This window comes from Sinocyclocheilus grahami, unplaced genomic scaffold (assembly GCF_001515645.1).
Source record: "Sinocyclocheilus grahami isolate Dianchi unplaced genomic scaffold, SAMN03320097.WGS_v1.1 scaffold39.1, whole genome shotgun sequence".
NCBI lineage: Eukaryota > Metazoa > Chordata > Actinopteri > Cypriniformes > Cyprinidae > Sinocyclocheilus > Sinocyclocheilus grahami.
The window spans coordinates 3648497-3664565 of NW_015505218.1; the positions used below are offsets into that span (position 1 = coordinate 3648497).

At 36.7% G+C, this 16069-nt stretch overlaps 1 protein-coding gene across 1 annotated transcript; it reads right to left on the minus strand.

The window, feature by feature from the left end:
* Positions 1-369: 369 nt before the first annotated feature.
* On the minus strand, positions 370-6352 carry LOC107582005 (Krueppel-like factor 5). The gene is made up of 2 exons (XM_016267695.1): positions 6081-6352; positions 370-738 (listed from the first exon to the last, which is right to left on the minus strand). The coding sequence occupies exons 1-2, from the start codon at positions 6213-6215 to the stop codon at positions 370-372; spliced, it is 504 nt and encodes a 167-aa protein (XP_016123181.1). The 5' UTR covers positions 6216-6352.
* Positions 6353-16069: the final 9717 nt, after the last annotated feature.

Genomic DNA, 16069 nt, shown 5'->3' on the forward strand with positions numbered 1-16069 from the left:
TGCAAGTATACTTAATTTAAAGACATTATTCAAAGATATTGTTCAAATATCATAAAATCCCCATCAATGGTGATATTAAAACACATTTTAGGCTTAATATTAAGAAATGTGCATTGTGCACAAGTAGTACTCCAAATAAATTTGATAAAAAATTTTGATATCAGTAAGTCTCAAGCGATATGTCAGTAAATATGTTAATAGATTTGAACTATACTTATTATGAAATAAATGTATTTTAAATGTATTACTTTTTTACTAAGGTGGTTTTGCAAACTGTATCAATCATTCAAAGGAACTGTTTCTTCACAAATCAGACACACGAATGTCAAGATTACGATACAGTACATTTTGTTTGTTCCTCACCCAAAGCTATTGTATAACATCAGAAGACTGATCTGTGACGTTTATGTCAGGTTTGATAAAGAGGCTGTTGACCGTCTGGGGCACGCTGAAGACGGAGGTGAATTCGGGGAGTGTCTGAATGCTACAGGGTAAGTCCACCCCTGGCTCAGTTTTGATCTGATGCACCTGAGGTTTGTTTGGACGATAAAGGCCCGTGCGAAGGTGTGTGGTATTGGGCAGGATAACGTTGATGTTGAGACTGTAAGGGGCTGGCTTCTCATCTGCAAAATACTCATCCACCACCGAAGCGCTTTCCCGACGGAACTTCTTATCCATAATGTTTGGGGCAACCAGTGGGGTGATTTGGGGCAAATATTTATCCATCTCCATCCGTGTCTGAAACAAACAGAAGATGATTATAATACAGTGCAGTACCTTTAGTGTACATTGCTCCTGCTAATTCAATTGATTATTTTATCCAAATTTAATGTCATTGTGTGCAATCAAATTCAATTTGTAAAATGGAAGTTATTAATTAAAAATAAATTTGTTTTAATAATTTTAATCAGTCATAACCAGATGTACAATTGACGGAAAATTTAGTTTTTTATATTATTTAAATAAAATAAACATTTGGTTTAATTAATTTAGCGATTTAATAAATAAAAGATATTTATTTATGACTTTTTGTATGCTAGAATATAGCCAATGGCCCTCTCTATTTTGGCAAAATGCCTAAAAATTTATTTGCAGAATTTATTTGAATTTTCTTTGCATCTAGTAGGCATAACTAAAGAATTTTAAGTTGCAAAACAAGACCACAACGAAACTGAAATCCAAATTATGCATTAATTTAACTGCATGGAAACGACTCTTCTCGATTTAATTAAGTTCACTGAATGTTTTTATTTGTGACTGTATGCAGTCCATGTTGACAGGTTTTGTGCATGCTTTGCTAATTGGATTAGCTGCTGTCAAACTGAAATGTCTGCTCTGCCATTTTACCCTTTTCGCTTCACCACAGCGGTTTAAAAGATTTTATTTGAAAAAGGAGATCATGCAAGCATATACTAGGTTAATGTCTTTCACAGTTGATTTGTGATTGCAGCACCAGGTACAAGCAGTGGGAGATCATTCCCTGCACACAAAGGCAAGTTCAACGGAGCAGCTCTGCACAGTGCTTCAATGCAGTACAGAGTAAACAGAAACCTCATAGGTGTGGCGGCCATGAAGGATTGGAACACAAAGCAAAACCAAAACAGTGACATGCGATAGCAAGAGGAGATATGGGCACAAACAATGTACAAAAATAGAACTCTAAAAACGAGTGCACCCTGGAGAGCCATTGAGGTGCTGTAAACTCCCGAGACTGATAAATAAGAGCATTTGTGCATGCAGCACCAGGTACAAGCAGTGGGAGATCATTCCCTGCACACAAAGGCAAGTTCAACGGAGCAGCTCTGCACAGTGCTTCAATGCAGTACAGAGTAAACAGAAACCTCATAGGTGTGGCGGCCATGAAGGATTGGAACACAAAGCAAAACCAAAACAGTGACATGCGATAGCAAGAGGAGATATGGGCACAAACAATGTACAAAAATAGAACTCTAAAAACGAGTGCACCCTGGAGAGCCATTGAGGTGCAACGGTGCAACGGTGCTGTAAACTCCCGAGACTGATAAATAAGAGCATTTGTGCGATAATGAAGAACCAGATTTACCAAACCAGTCAATTGGCAAGTCAAATGTGTGATGATGAAATGGTTAGCATATGCAAAAACCTGAACAGCCTAAATACCTGTCTTGAACAAAACGTTCAGTGTTTAAACAATCTGTAATGACTGCAGTATGTGCTAACCAAAATAACCCCCAAAACGAACCAACAAAGCACATATATTTTGCATATTTCTAAGACACACATTAGATATAAAATTATGTTTACATTATTTTATACAAAAAAATACATGAATGGATTTTAGAATGACTTTGGCATGTCGTCATATTGCTTTAAGGACAGCAGTGCTCAAGCTGCATGTGCTACATTCTTAGAAACATACTATTTGTATTCATGTTGGTTTCATGATTCTTTTTAAATATAATTATATATACATAATTTTCAAGAAAAGATTCAATTAAATGACTTGTGGTGTAACTATTAAGTAAAATGAATAACATTTGGAATTCACACCTTGAATACATGTGAGCACATAATTCTAATCTTTATTTTTTAATTCCTAAAATATTTAAAATGTTACATATATAGAGAACTAGGCTATACAAGAACTAAGAATATCAGTTATATATATAGAACTTTTAATGTCGTTGCAGACATTTGGACCTCACTTAAAACACACAGCTATCTTTATTGTTGACCTTATTGCATTATTTTAAAAGCACTGTAATGTCCAGCTGTCTGAAGTGGCAGCTATGTCAACAATAAGGCATGTATTGTCAAAATGCATTTCCTTGACAACCCACTGATGTGGTTTCATGTACAAATATCTTCATCATTTCAGGTAACTCATACCCTAACATGTGAGGTCATGTACTCTCGGGGAATGTACAATGAATGCTGACGCTTCTGCAGCTTTTCATATCGCTGTGGATGAGCCATTTATTACAGACAATTGTACTCTCACAACATTAACGTCAACAATTCCACCTTCATCCCCATCAGGCCAGCTTTGGAAAGTTAAAACCAGGTAATTAATGGAAAATATCTTTCGATTTATCTCCAGACCTGGCAAGAGTACCGCCCCTGCCCTTAGTCCTGGGCACAAACAGGCCTTGTGTTGTGTGGTACTGGCAGAGAGGCAAGTGCCCTTGGCTACAGCTTCCGTTGGCCTTATAGAGACCCGGTTCTGTTCACTGGAGAATGAACAGCAGCTCAACCCTGGCCCAAGAATTGAGTTAATGATTGGAGAACATTTACAACCGCTAAGTTATGTATTTTAGGGACCGATAACGGCTGGGAGCCGAGTTAGGCATAAAAATAATCTTTGAGATAAATAAGCCGGAGGTTTCCGTGTTGCTCAGTGTCGACATTTGTTGAAAATATGGCTCACTTTCTGAAATTCTAGAGAATCTCATTCACTCTTTAAAGGGTTAGTTCACCCAAAAATGAAAATTCTGCCATCAATTCTCTCACCCACATATTGTTCCAAACCTGTACGAAGTGTAAAAATGTAAAGAATGTTTTGTCCATATAATCAAAGTCAATCGGATCTAAAAACAACATTTCACTGCATGAACACCAAAAAATAAAACGCACACTAAGACATAATTTAATAAAAAAATATATCTTCTTTTATCTTTCACAGAATGACATGAGGGTGGGTAAATGATGATAGAATATCAGTACACTTTTTGCTGAAAAATCCCTTTAAGAATGCTTTTAAACATCAAATATCTTATCCATTACAAAAAGTCTTATTATTTGTAAAGGAGCACATGAAGCTCAGAAGCCTTGGAAACGGCATGATATTTGTCTTCCGAACGGTTTCTCCGACGTGAGATTTCGCAGCTTATTTCAGAGTCCAAATACCCTGTTAGCCCAAAGACCTTTTTCCTAATTACAACACAAAAGGTCTTTCCCTTTGAAATAATAGTCTTTTATGGCCTAAAAGGAATTCAAAAAGATGGAGATTCGTCCACAGATCCTCATAAAACCAGACTGATAGGCTTATTGTCTGTTTACTGAAGCCATAACAGCACAAATCATCCGAGGGCACCAGCAAGAGAAAACAAAACCTTTGAGACGAAAATGATGTTTTATGGCTTTGGGGGAAATAGATAACAGTCGTTTTGGCTTTTCAGGACCAAGACTACTGAAGTAACCATCTCGACAACTCTTCACAGCAGTGGATATGACCACTGGTTTTGTTACAGAAAATGAAAGTAAATTACTGCAGTAGAGATGCGTGACACTGCAAGACGATGTGACTCAGCCATATCTTATGATTAGATGTGCCAAATCAATCATGTAATTAAGATAATCTTTATTTATAATCATGGCTTTTGTTGGTTTCGGATTATTTTAGCAATCTAGTTTAATTTAGACTATGATTATGACTCCTTTAATAGCTGGTACTTTTCCCAACAAGTACTGGGGGTCATGAGGTCAGACATGTGCTTCTCGTCACCAACCGAAAACGAGGGAACAGAGACCATGCGAAGGCCCAGGCTGTTTTCTTCAGTGTAGCCAACAACCTACATGCTCCCTGTGGCCTTACGAACTTTTGAAGGAGTGCAACAAGGTCATCAGTCATTGGCTCAGCCAGTCATAAACTAGTGGTGTTCTAGTTAGGATGCCATATGATCCAACACAGCACATTCGATTCGCATTTCAGACCCAACCATAGGGTGAGCATACGTGCCATTTTCCCAGGATGCGTCCTGGCCAGGATTTCTATATTGCCTAAAATATCTAGGTTTTGGCTTTGTTTGCGTGTGCAGACTGATCGGTATATGACATCAAAATACCTCGAGAGCATTTTGAAAGCATAAGGAACCGTCTGTATGGTATTTTGATGTCATATACCGATCAGTCTGCACACGCAAACAAAGCCAAAACCTAGATATTTTAGGCAATATAGAAATCCTGGCCAGGACACATCCTGGGAAAATGGCACGTATGGTCACCCTACCCAACCATTTTCAGTTGTCATTGTGGACTCAGATATGATCATTAAAACAGAAAATAAAACATCATGGAAATGTATAGCAGATACTGGCCATTGTGATACTTTAAAGGCAGTCTGACCAAAGGCAAAGAGCAAACTATAGAGAAATCTGATTCTATAAATAAATTCTAAACCTGTGGATTAGTCTGAGTTTTCTCTTAGGGCAAACTCAATCTTAAACTTTTGACTAACACTGTCACAGTCTTAAATGACACTATGGTTTTCTACATAACTTCAAACTGTGCATTGAAGTTGCTAAGCATTTGTGTATTATTGTACCTCACAAAAAAGAAGGTAATAAAAGAAAATGGTTCTATTCTTTGATTCCTTCGCTTTCAAGTACACTTTACAGCGCGCACATTTGACTCTTATTATGTAGGTTGTTTTAAAGACCTGAACTTGTGTTAATGTCCTAGTAAAAGTTGTTTCAATCCATCTGAGATAATATATTCATAATAAAGTCAGGTATAGACTATGTACAGGACAATATGACGTCAGTGTTAATTGCAAAACTGACATGCAAATTTAAAGATAAATATGTGTTACTGCATAAAATAAAGACATTTACTTCACAAGTAATCTAATTCTGATTTCTTTCAATTACTGAAATGTAAAAAAAACATAAAAATACTATGAGATGGCGTTTTGGTGTTAATAGCAATAATAATACTCCTACTAATAATACACTGCATAAGCAACTATTCATACTTATCATGCTAAATTAATAAATGTAAACGCAATGCGAGACAAACATACAGCAGTTTAGTTGACCCTTATGTGAAGATGTAACATGCACACTTCAACGAAAGCAGTTTGATAGCGATGGCTGTAATATTTTCAATATTTGATAAACAATACTTAATAGGCTACTTAAAAAAAACAGACACTTGCATTACAGAAAGCCGTTCGTAAAGATAATTTTTTGTAACTGAGCAAGTGCTTTCTCTTAAAAGTGCGCCTATATTTTTTTTTATATAATATAGGTTTTGACATTGACATTTTTTTGTTTTCCAGTGTAAGTCAGAACCATTTCGACAGCGTTTGTTACTAGTCTCACCGCGGGTTTGACGTCCTCAAACACAGACGAGTCCTCCGGCCCATCCGCGCTACACATCCGCACGGGTTTAAGCTGCGTGAAAACCGCCCTCTCTTCTGGATTCGGAGCGCCAACGGCCAGTCCTACACTTGCCATTTCTATATGCAAATATCGGATATTATATTTGGAGCTTATTTTTATTTACGAATACACACATACGGGATTATTGTAAAAGTCCTTGTCGTTACATCCAGACGCGCGGTGTATCCAAAAACCCACCTTGTGTCACTCAGGTAGCCTTACCTGTTGTAAAGTATCACATTGTGAAAACGTAGCACTTGAGTGACAGCTGCGTTAGCCATTCAGAGCGAAGGAAAGAGCGCCTTCTCCAATCACAAAGCAGGTAGGCGTGGCTCACCCGAGGTGTATAACATGGAGATGTTGCTTTCTTTTAAAATTATACTGAGGCTTTCTTATTGTAAACAATTGATTTATTTGCTCACTTTTTTTGTGTGTGATGAGAACCCTGTTTTGTTTATGAACCAACATATCATGCTATTAAATGATCTTAGCAGGACTCTCGAGTCTGGTTTATTGGCTGGTTTTGTACATCACTTTATCGCCCAGCTATAGACCAGCGTACAGGCTGGGAAACCAGCAAACAACCTAAACTTGTTCATGTATTTTTGATTTGCCTCAGACATCATGTTGAACTATTTCATTGCAGTTGGCTAGTTGCAAGTAAACTTAATTTAGGTTTAAATACTGCATTATTTATAATTAAACATAATTTCAGTTGAATTAACTATAAACAACATATTTTCAGCTTGCATAAATAAATATCTTTTATTACTTCATTGTCTGGCTCTCTCAGTCATCATAACGTAATTCCATAGCTCCCACACAGACATTAAATAAGACATTCGTGCATATTGTAACATGCCCACGTATAGTGATTATATTAAAGCAGACTAATTTACTACTGAAAATCTCCTGAAAGCTGTTATTGTTTTGTCTGAAGAGTATCTCAGGCCGAAACAAATCAGAGCATCAATCAGTTTCCATCAGATGCCTCACACGAAGTACCAAACCAACCAGTTATCTTTCTCTTTATGTACAGGTTCAGAGCAGCCATTTCATTGCTCCGTGAATTTCTAGAAGCAGCAATGTTGAAGAAGGATGCGAAAAAGTGATGAGTCGGGAACTGGATCGCCTGCATTCCTCCTGTTTTATCAAAGAGCCTGAGGACAGACGGGGTCAGTCAAAAACAGATGTGGCCACTGCAGGTGTCACTGTTTAGGGCCAATTCGGAGGGAACTGTAGTTGTGAGAGAGGTCAGACAAGGTGGAAACACCTGTTCCTGGGGTTAAATGGGGTTGCTGCATCACGAACGTTACATGATGCAAAGATTCACTGAGCTCAGTATGACAAAAAAAATTGCCATGCATTGTGTAATGCGCACATTATATAACGTACATTATGTAATGCCAAAAAGGATAGTAAAGCTTACTTTGATATAAAATCCAGTTAAGGTCACACAGAGTTCTAAAAAAAAAAAAAAAACCCCTGCTGTTTCTTAAAAACAAAAGGCTTATTATTTTTTGATGTGAATGTTGAATGATATGGGCATATAAAGTGGGGAAGGGAAGGACCTTGGTGACAGAACAGTCAGTTATAGACTCTAATTATAATAATTTGCCACAAAATGTTGGTTGTCAAGACTCAACACCTCACAGTTCAGAACATTTAGTATTCTGTGTCCATCAATAACTTTTAACATTCCAGAACATTCTATGGAATTCTCTGCATAATGTGAACCCATATTTGAAGAAGAAGGTATTACTTGTGTGGGTATATGTGTATGATTTGCAAGGTTAAATCATGATTCCAAGGTTAGGATGATTCCAAGCGGGTCAATATGATGTTCAGGGGGCCCGGAAACCATAGCGGTTTAAAAAAATTAAAAAAGGATGCCGTTCCAGTATAAATATTATAGGAGACAAATTTAGATGAGTTAAAATGAAAAGATTATTGCAAAAAGTTTTGTTATGTATGATATTTTTATTGAAAAAGTTCATAAAAACACGTCAAGACAAACTTTGACAGATGATAGATAGATAGATAGATAGATAGATAGATAGATAGATAGATAGATAGATTCATAGTGTTTTTAGGCGGGGCCAATTCAATTCAAATTCCAACTCATGAACTTCAATTCAGATTTTTGCCCAACCCTGGTCTTCACATGATATTAAACACATTTTAAAAGAACAATTAACCTTACAGCAGTCTTTTACTCACCCTCATGTTGTTTCAAACACGTATACTTTTGTTTTCTATGCAACACAATAGGGAATATTTTGAAAAGAACTACATGAAAATTATTCGAAATATCTCCTCTTGTATTCCACAGGAGAAAATAAAACATAAAATAAATAAAACACAAAGAAATTCATATTATTTGACTCAAATATAACTATTGCTTTTATCAGCTGTAACAATCATTCAACATCACTTAACATTTAATCACTTAAAGAGTAAATACAGAAACTTTTAAAACATTTTGAAACCAATAGTGGCAAAACAGTTACAAATATCTGCCACATAAAATCACCGGTGTCCTGAAAACATTCGGAAAAAGAATCACTAGGATACTGAATGTGTGCTTATGCAGAATTAAGTACACTAACTATTAAAGAATCTCGCCTGAGCACCTTGAGAGTGGCATGTGTGCTTGTGTAATCAACAGACCTGTCTTTGCCTGGCTCGTATCAAATTTGCATGGGCAATTGGTTGATGGATTGCGGTGAGTTTCAGTGTGTGGTTACTAGTGCTCTGCCTGCAATTGCTCACCTTCCTGAGGTCAAATTACATTAGCAGCTCTCTCACACACAGTCCTGAACACGTGTGCTATGGGGCAATACACAGGTATCCACTCGTATCGCGTTTCAATGCAGTTTTGCTTCATGTTTATGCCTTATTTGTCCAATTGCAGTGTCAGAGGATATGACAGATGTCCTACCATGAACATTCACCATTTAGCATCTTGATTTTTGCTGCTGGAAATCCTCTCTCAGTACATTTTCACAGTCAACAGCACAAAATGGCTTCACAACAACTCTGTAAATGAATATCTGAGCATTGAAAGTAACTGATGCATTCCGGGGGCCAGAGAGCCGGTGCCGGGCTATGGATTTGAGAGCCAAATGTTGACTGAGGGAGGGTGTCCTTCAGCCCTGAATAGGCCCTGATTGTTCTCCCCTATTACAGCACTGCAGCTAAAATGTGTACTTTTCAATAAGGTAAGAATCAGCATTGATCTAAGCAAACCATGCAGCGCTAACCAACCGTGTACACACCCAGACTCTCATTGTGAAATGACAGAATGAGTAGTGTGACAAAAGGTGAAAAATTGTTTTTTTTTGTTCCTGCGGTGAATACAAACTATGACCACTTTCTAAAACACAATGCTCATAATGTTGAAATGCATTACAGTGTCCTATAATTCACGGTTGGGATTTTGTGCTGTCTGTACACTGAGAGCATTCAGAAAAATTAGCAGCACATGAGCTCTATGTCGCTCTCTCTCTCCCTCATGCTTTCTCACATATAAATACATACACATACAAAACAATGTATGTCAAATCTAAAATCTGACTTAGTGAGTGACAGGATTTTGACACCAAAACAGAACCAAACATCATTTCAGGAGAATTAATCTCAAACTTAACATGTTCAATATGGACAACATTTTTATTTTTTGTATATTTATGAACTAAATTCTCAGGTTCACCTAATGTGGCCTTCACAATGAGTTAAACTAACCATTCCATTACGACTAACCAGTTGCAGTCAACTCAAATTTGCAATTAACATACTGTTGTTTTCGTTTCATGATTTCAGATGATTTGACTGAGAACAATAACAGCTAAGCATTATTCAGACTGGACAGGGATTTCTCCTAGTCCCTAGCATGCTTTGTGTACAACTGGATGCTAGAAAGTTAACTGCTGAAAAACGATTGGATAAGTGCGAGATTGACCAACAGGAACACTAATCACAATAACGGTAAGCAACTGTTTTCAACAAAACAATATGTACACAAAAAATCAGTATTTTTATCTTGTTTTGCTTATTCAGTTTTGTTTCAAATAGTACACTGTAAGTCTCTAAATTTTACAGAAAAAAACCTGTAAAAATACAACAGTAAACACGTTAATTGGTTAACTGTAAGTCACCTTATCATATACAGCAAAAAAACGAGTTTAGCGTTGCATTATATATAATTTTAAAATGTTATCAAAATGATGTTTTTTGGCAGTAAAAGCCATGAATTTATGGTGAAAAACAGTAAAGGACACTTCCAGAAGTCCTCGTGTGACACATTTACTGCGTTTTATCCTGATTGGTGTTTTGTCTTTGTGTGTATAACCATGTTCACTGTCTATACATGAGTATTGGCTTTGTTTAATGTCATCCTTACGATGAACTATTTATCTTGCACATAGTAAAGTAAATATAACTACACTGTTTTAAGTACACATCAACATTAGTGTTTACAGCGTGTGTCTGCAGTCATAAGTTTGACTGAAATCATTTTGTCCAGGTCTCAGTGACTACTGTACATACAGTATGTGAAGATTAGTAAGGGTCGAGCAATGTTGCTTGTGAATTTCAATAAGGACAACTTTTCACATACATTGCAGTTCTGAAAAGAGACACCTGGATAAACAAAATGGGCAAAATCACAATAGTGCAGAAGGACTTCATATAGGTCACCTGAAGCTTTACAAATATGTTGCAAACAATCTGAGCGATTGTAAATCTCGAAATTAAAGCATTTGTCGCGACATTAAGTAGAGAAAGTTTGTTTTAAACATTATGATATATCCTGACTATTAATATAACTGTTAAGCTTTGCTTGTCTATAGAAAAAAGTTATATTTTCTGACTTTCATACAGTCTGTTTCTTACCACTGTAAATTTTAACCAGACTGTTTACCCTTTTTTGTTAAAAAAGACTTCAAAGATCCTATTGATAGAAAGACAAAGACCAAATATCAATGCACAGAAAAGAACTGACTACCCACAGACCTAATATTAATAACTGTTATATGAATCACAAGGAAACCAAAGGGTTAATGAAGACATATGTTTGCTTTATGCGCTAACAAAATGACGTATGTCCATGTCAATTAAAACGTCTTTGAGATCAAGCAGGATGTTGAATATAACTTTAAGGGGGTAGTTGCGCAATTGTGAGCAACGGAATTCAGTGGGAGGTGACCATATATGGGTCCAGGAAATGCTGGTATTCCTTCAGGTGAGATAGGGAATGACGTTTCAATATAATGGGGTCAGAGAACGAGGAGTTAAATGATTTCTGTGCACTATCAATAAAATATGCAATTTGAAGTCTTTCACCATTGATACGCCCGTCTGCAGTACACAAAGTCACAATGACCTTGCGTGAGAAAAGCGAAACATTACTGTCGACATGTCTCAATCTAACCAACATTTAGTCATGTTTCTGCAAAAATATTGAGAAGCACAACTGTTATTATGATAATAATTAGAAATGTTTCTTGCGCACCAAATCAGCATATTACAATGATTTCTGAAGGATCATGTGATGCTGAAGACTGGAATAATGGCCATCACAGAAATAAATAATATATATTACAATACAGAAAACAGTTATTTACTCTAGACGTAAGTCATCTGCCATACTGAAATGGTCAAAGCATGTCTGTGAACACTCAAGATCAAGTTGCCTGTGTGTCAGCAACCCTAGTTATCCGCATGTATGAATATCTATATCTGCAATAGACTTCAGCAGATGATTTGGCTGAACTAACACAACACAACAAGACGAAGGCATTAACTAACACGACATTTAAAGGGGTCATATGATGCGATTTCAATTTTTCCTTTCTCTTTGGAGTGTTACAAGCTCTTCGTGCATAAAGAAGATCTGTAAAGATGCAAAGACTAAAGTCTCAAATCCAAAGAGATATTCTTTATAAAAGTTAAGAGTCAGCCACACCTACCTAAAATGCCTCGTTCTAACACGCCCCCACATATCTACATCACTATGTGGGGAGATTTGCATAACACCGCCCAAATGTTCACGCAAAGAAAGAAGGCGTAACTTTTATTCTCGCTGTAGTCATGTTGCCGCCGCCATGTCGTGAAGGCGCTGTGTGATTCGTTGTGAAAGCGAAACTACTTTGTTTGGTCTTCCAAAAGAGGACGATATCTGCTTCGTCATGCCTGGAGCTGATCCGTGCTGGTTGCTGAGGAAATACTACAACTTTGCGCTGTGGATCGTCGGATCGGCTTTCAACGTGGACGAAGCGGAGTCAAGCCCGGGGTCGTCACATGTGGTTGCCGCAAGCCCGCCGGACGTTCCTTCGTCGAATCCGCCGCCTCTGCTCACTCTAGCACTCCGGCTGTTCCTCACACTAGCCCCCGGCTTCTGCTCACTCTAGGCCGCCACCGCTCACTCAAGGCTGCCATGTGTGACGCTGTGTTAGTTGTGAAAGCGAAACTACTTTGTTTGGCCTTCCAAAAATGGACATGACTAGAAATCAGTGGTTAAATTGTATTTACAACACTGTTCCAGAACACTTCAACCCAAATATTCAGATGTGTGCAGCACATTTTATGGAGGACTCTTTCCTGATCCTGGTAGAGTATACTATAATGCCGGCTGTTCTGACTACTGTAAGTAAGTTTTTTATATTTAAAGAGTTTTTATATTTTTTATATTTAAAGCAAGTTTTTTGGGCAGTGTAGAGTAGGGCTTGTTGTTTGTCATTTCTCCGATCACAAATGCAGACATGGTTTTATGTTTACACGCGCGATGCAACGCAACGTGTAAAAAGACAGTATAAGTCATTATAATCCATAATTATGTCCCCACTGGATGCAACGAATGCCTCGTTTATAATGGGTTTTCATGTTTTTGAATCATCGCTCCGGCCGGTCAGGGCATCATCACAGTATGGTGAGGGGTATAACATTTCCGTCACACGCTTGAGGTATTCGGCCAATCACAATGCACTGGATAGCTGGCCAATCACAGCACACCTCGCTTTTTCAGACCAATGAGCTTTGTAAAAATCAACGCGTTTCAGAAAGGCGGGGCTTAGAGGAGAAACAATAATGTACAGTATGTGGAAAATAATGTGTTTCTTGAACCTTAAACTGCATAAACACATTTCATTACACCAAATACACAAAATAATGTTCTTTTTAGCAACGTCATATGACCCTTTTAAAAAGGTACAACAGTTTAAAAACCTGTGATATTGAGTTAATACATATTAAAAACACAAACTAACACATTTTTACATGTGAACGTTTATCTGATTTTGTCAGGAATTTAGATTCAGCAGTCTTTACAACCATCGGCTGTGCAATGTTGTGGCATTTTGAAACTTATTGATTGTTATTATGAATAACGATACACTGACTGTTCCAAGATGGCGGACACGTCGACGTGTCTGGAGCGATCGAATGTGGTATTTACCTACATATATCTATATACTATAGAGTATCAACATATTAATTTTTGTTTATTAAAAATGTATCAACGTATATTGTTGAACGTTAAATATTTCCAATTTACTTTTTAAGTTAACATTTTTTTTTATTTGACATTTTTCAAAACTTTATTTGCAAATTACATTTTGAATTTGATATATGTTAGATGTGTTTTCAGCCTTTTGGATCCCACTGTGTATGTCACATGTTACAGCGGCTGCCCTGTTTGCTGAAGTCTTTTAAATAGTATTCTGTCCTTGTACAGGCAGTAACCATCTGTTGCACACAAGTTTTTATGGCATAACTGGTCAATAATATGATGCTTAAACTTGAAAACCTGCTTCGCAAGGACCAAAGAAGAACAGTTAAATCTTTTACAATACTGTTACTCCAATAACTATAAATAACATACATTTAAATTGGCAAACTATAATTTATAAGTTAATGAAAACAGAACACAACAAAGAACTTAACTTTCAGATGGAAAATTCAATGTAATAATTTGATTTTCATCAGAAAGTATAATCCCTTTACAAGCGGAATTTCTCAAGTGTCTGCTTGCTCATAAAAATGTATAGGTACCTTATAATTCTTTTTTACTTTGTTGAAAAGACATGTGTGTGTGTGTGTGTGTTTGCATTTGCTTTTTTGGTCCCACAGTGTCAGGTTGCCTTAAGTCCAGTCTGAGAGAAGGCTCTGGGATCAACTCTCTATTGTTACTCCATAAACTAATAACAATTGGGCCAGGAGATTCCCACACTCTACGTCTTAAAAAGCTCTTTTATTTCCTTTTTCACTTGCATCCTCCTGCCTCCCACATCAACTGGACAAAATTCAATTTCTCTGAATTCTGAACAGTTCTGAACTGCACCAACAAGAAAGAACAATACTGCTACTGTAATGAATGTGGTTTATTGTCTTTATGCTTGGTTTGCATTGCACACTCAATGTTATGATTTCATGGAAGTTTTACGCCAAATGGCAGTGTTTGCATTCTAAAGACAAATTTAAAAGATCGTCTGATGATATGAAAGATTTCATTTGAAGTGTCATCTCTTTTTAGTGGTTGGTGGATGGATTGCAGTATAGAGAATATGCCAGAAAACCCACAGAATGGAATTATTGAGAGAGTGTGTTTGTGGGATAAATGCAAAGGTATCTAGGAAACATGGCACAAACAATAAATAAAAAGATCATTCTTCTGATGTAACTTCAGGGCGTCAGTCAAAAGATTAATTGCGTCAACACATCAACAATGGAAGATCTGGTCTGAGAATCCTATTGTTTTGTATTGATGCTCTAACAGTCAAAAGCCTCTAATGGAGGCTGTAATTATCTCATTTTTAAATGACATTGCATAATTTCATCTAGCATCCCAAAAGGAAGTGTCAGCGAGAACAATGCAGAAATTAAAAGAATAAAGGAGTGTAGACATGGATCATCCCAGATCAAAATCTGAATGAAAAAAAGTGTGAAACAACACAAATTATTGCCCATTTGGAACAAGCAAGTCTTCCATCAATTAGTCAAACTAATTAGCATTTTACAATTTTACAATTAGCAAAAACTCAATCAGTATTATTTTTGTCCTATTTTCCTTTAAAATACCTTAACATAACAGTTTTATTTTATATTTTATTTTAACAAAACATAGATTCTCTAAATATCTCATGCAATTTATAATAAAACAAAAATACTGATTAAGATAATGATAGTGCTGGAAGAATTCACACACATGACCATATGAAACAATTTCCTTTTGGTTCCTGTTAAGACATGGAGTCTAGAAAGTACTTGCAAAATGACAGGACTTGTGGACTTTCCACTGAACAAAGAGCGCTCTGTTGTTTCAGAATGAATCATCAATAAACTATTACAGTAAGTGTAGTATCAGTCTACCGGATCTCCTGGGCCTGAGAAATCAATTAAACTATGGTCTTTTTTGTCCATTAGAATATCTTTGGTATCTCAATCCAGAGCTGGTGATAGAATATTTGTGATGTGATATCTAAAGTATAAGAACAATTATAAGCAGTAAAACATACAGTCCTGGATGCGAGTTGGTGTGGTATTCTAGTAATGCTAAAATACACATAATTGTGACAGGTATGAGGCAAACTCCTTTTCACCCCGTTACTGTGTATATCATTACTCAGCAACCATAGAAGCCAAATATTGACTTTAGTTTACGTAGTCCGGGACTATATCTTTAAGTAGAATGTTGGCACTTACTGAATGTGCCTTATAAAAAATGGGTAGCACTATATTTTACAGTTCTATTCCACATGTACATACTATGTACTTGTTATAATAATTTCAATAAGAGGGTAATAACTAGGTACCCTAGCCCTAACCCTTATATTACACAGCACTTTCTTTGGTAAGTACACTGTAAGTACAGGTAAGTGCACTGCACATACTGTAAAACCAAAAAACAAACAAACAAACAGTGTTCCTGACAT

Excerpts from the sequence above, each read along its gene's own strand:
- LOC107582005 (XM_016267695.1), bottom strand. The coding sequence starts at position 6,215 with ATGGCAAGTGTAGGACTGGCCGTTGGCGCTCCGAATCCAGAAGAGAGG. Across the intron at positions 739-6,080 it reads TTGAGGACGTCAAACCCGCG|ACACGGATGGAGATGGATAA; the intron begins GTGAGACTAGTA and ends TGTTTGTTTCAG.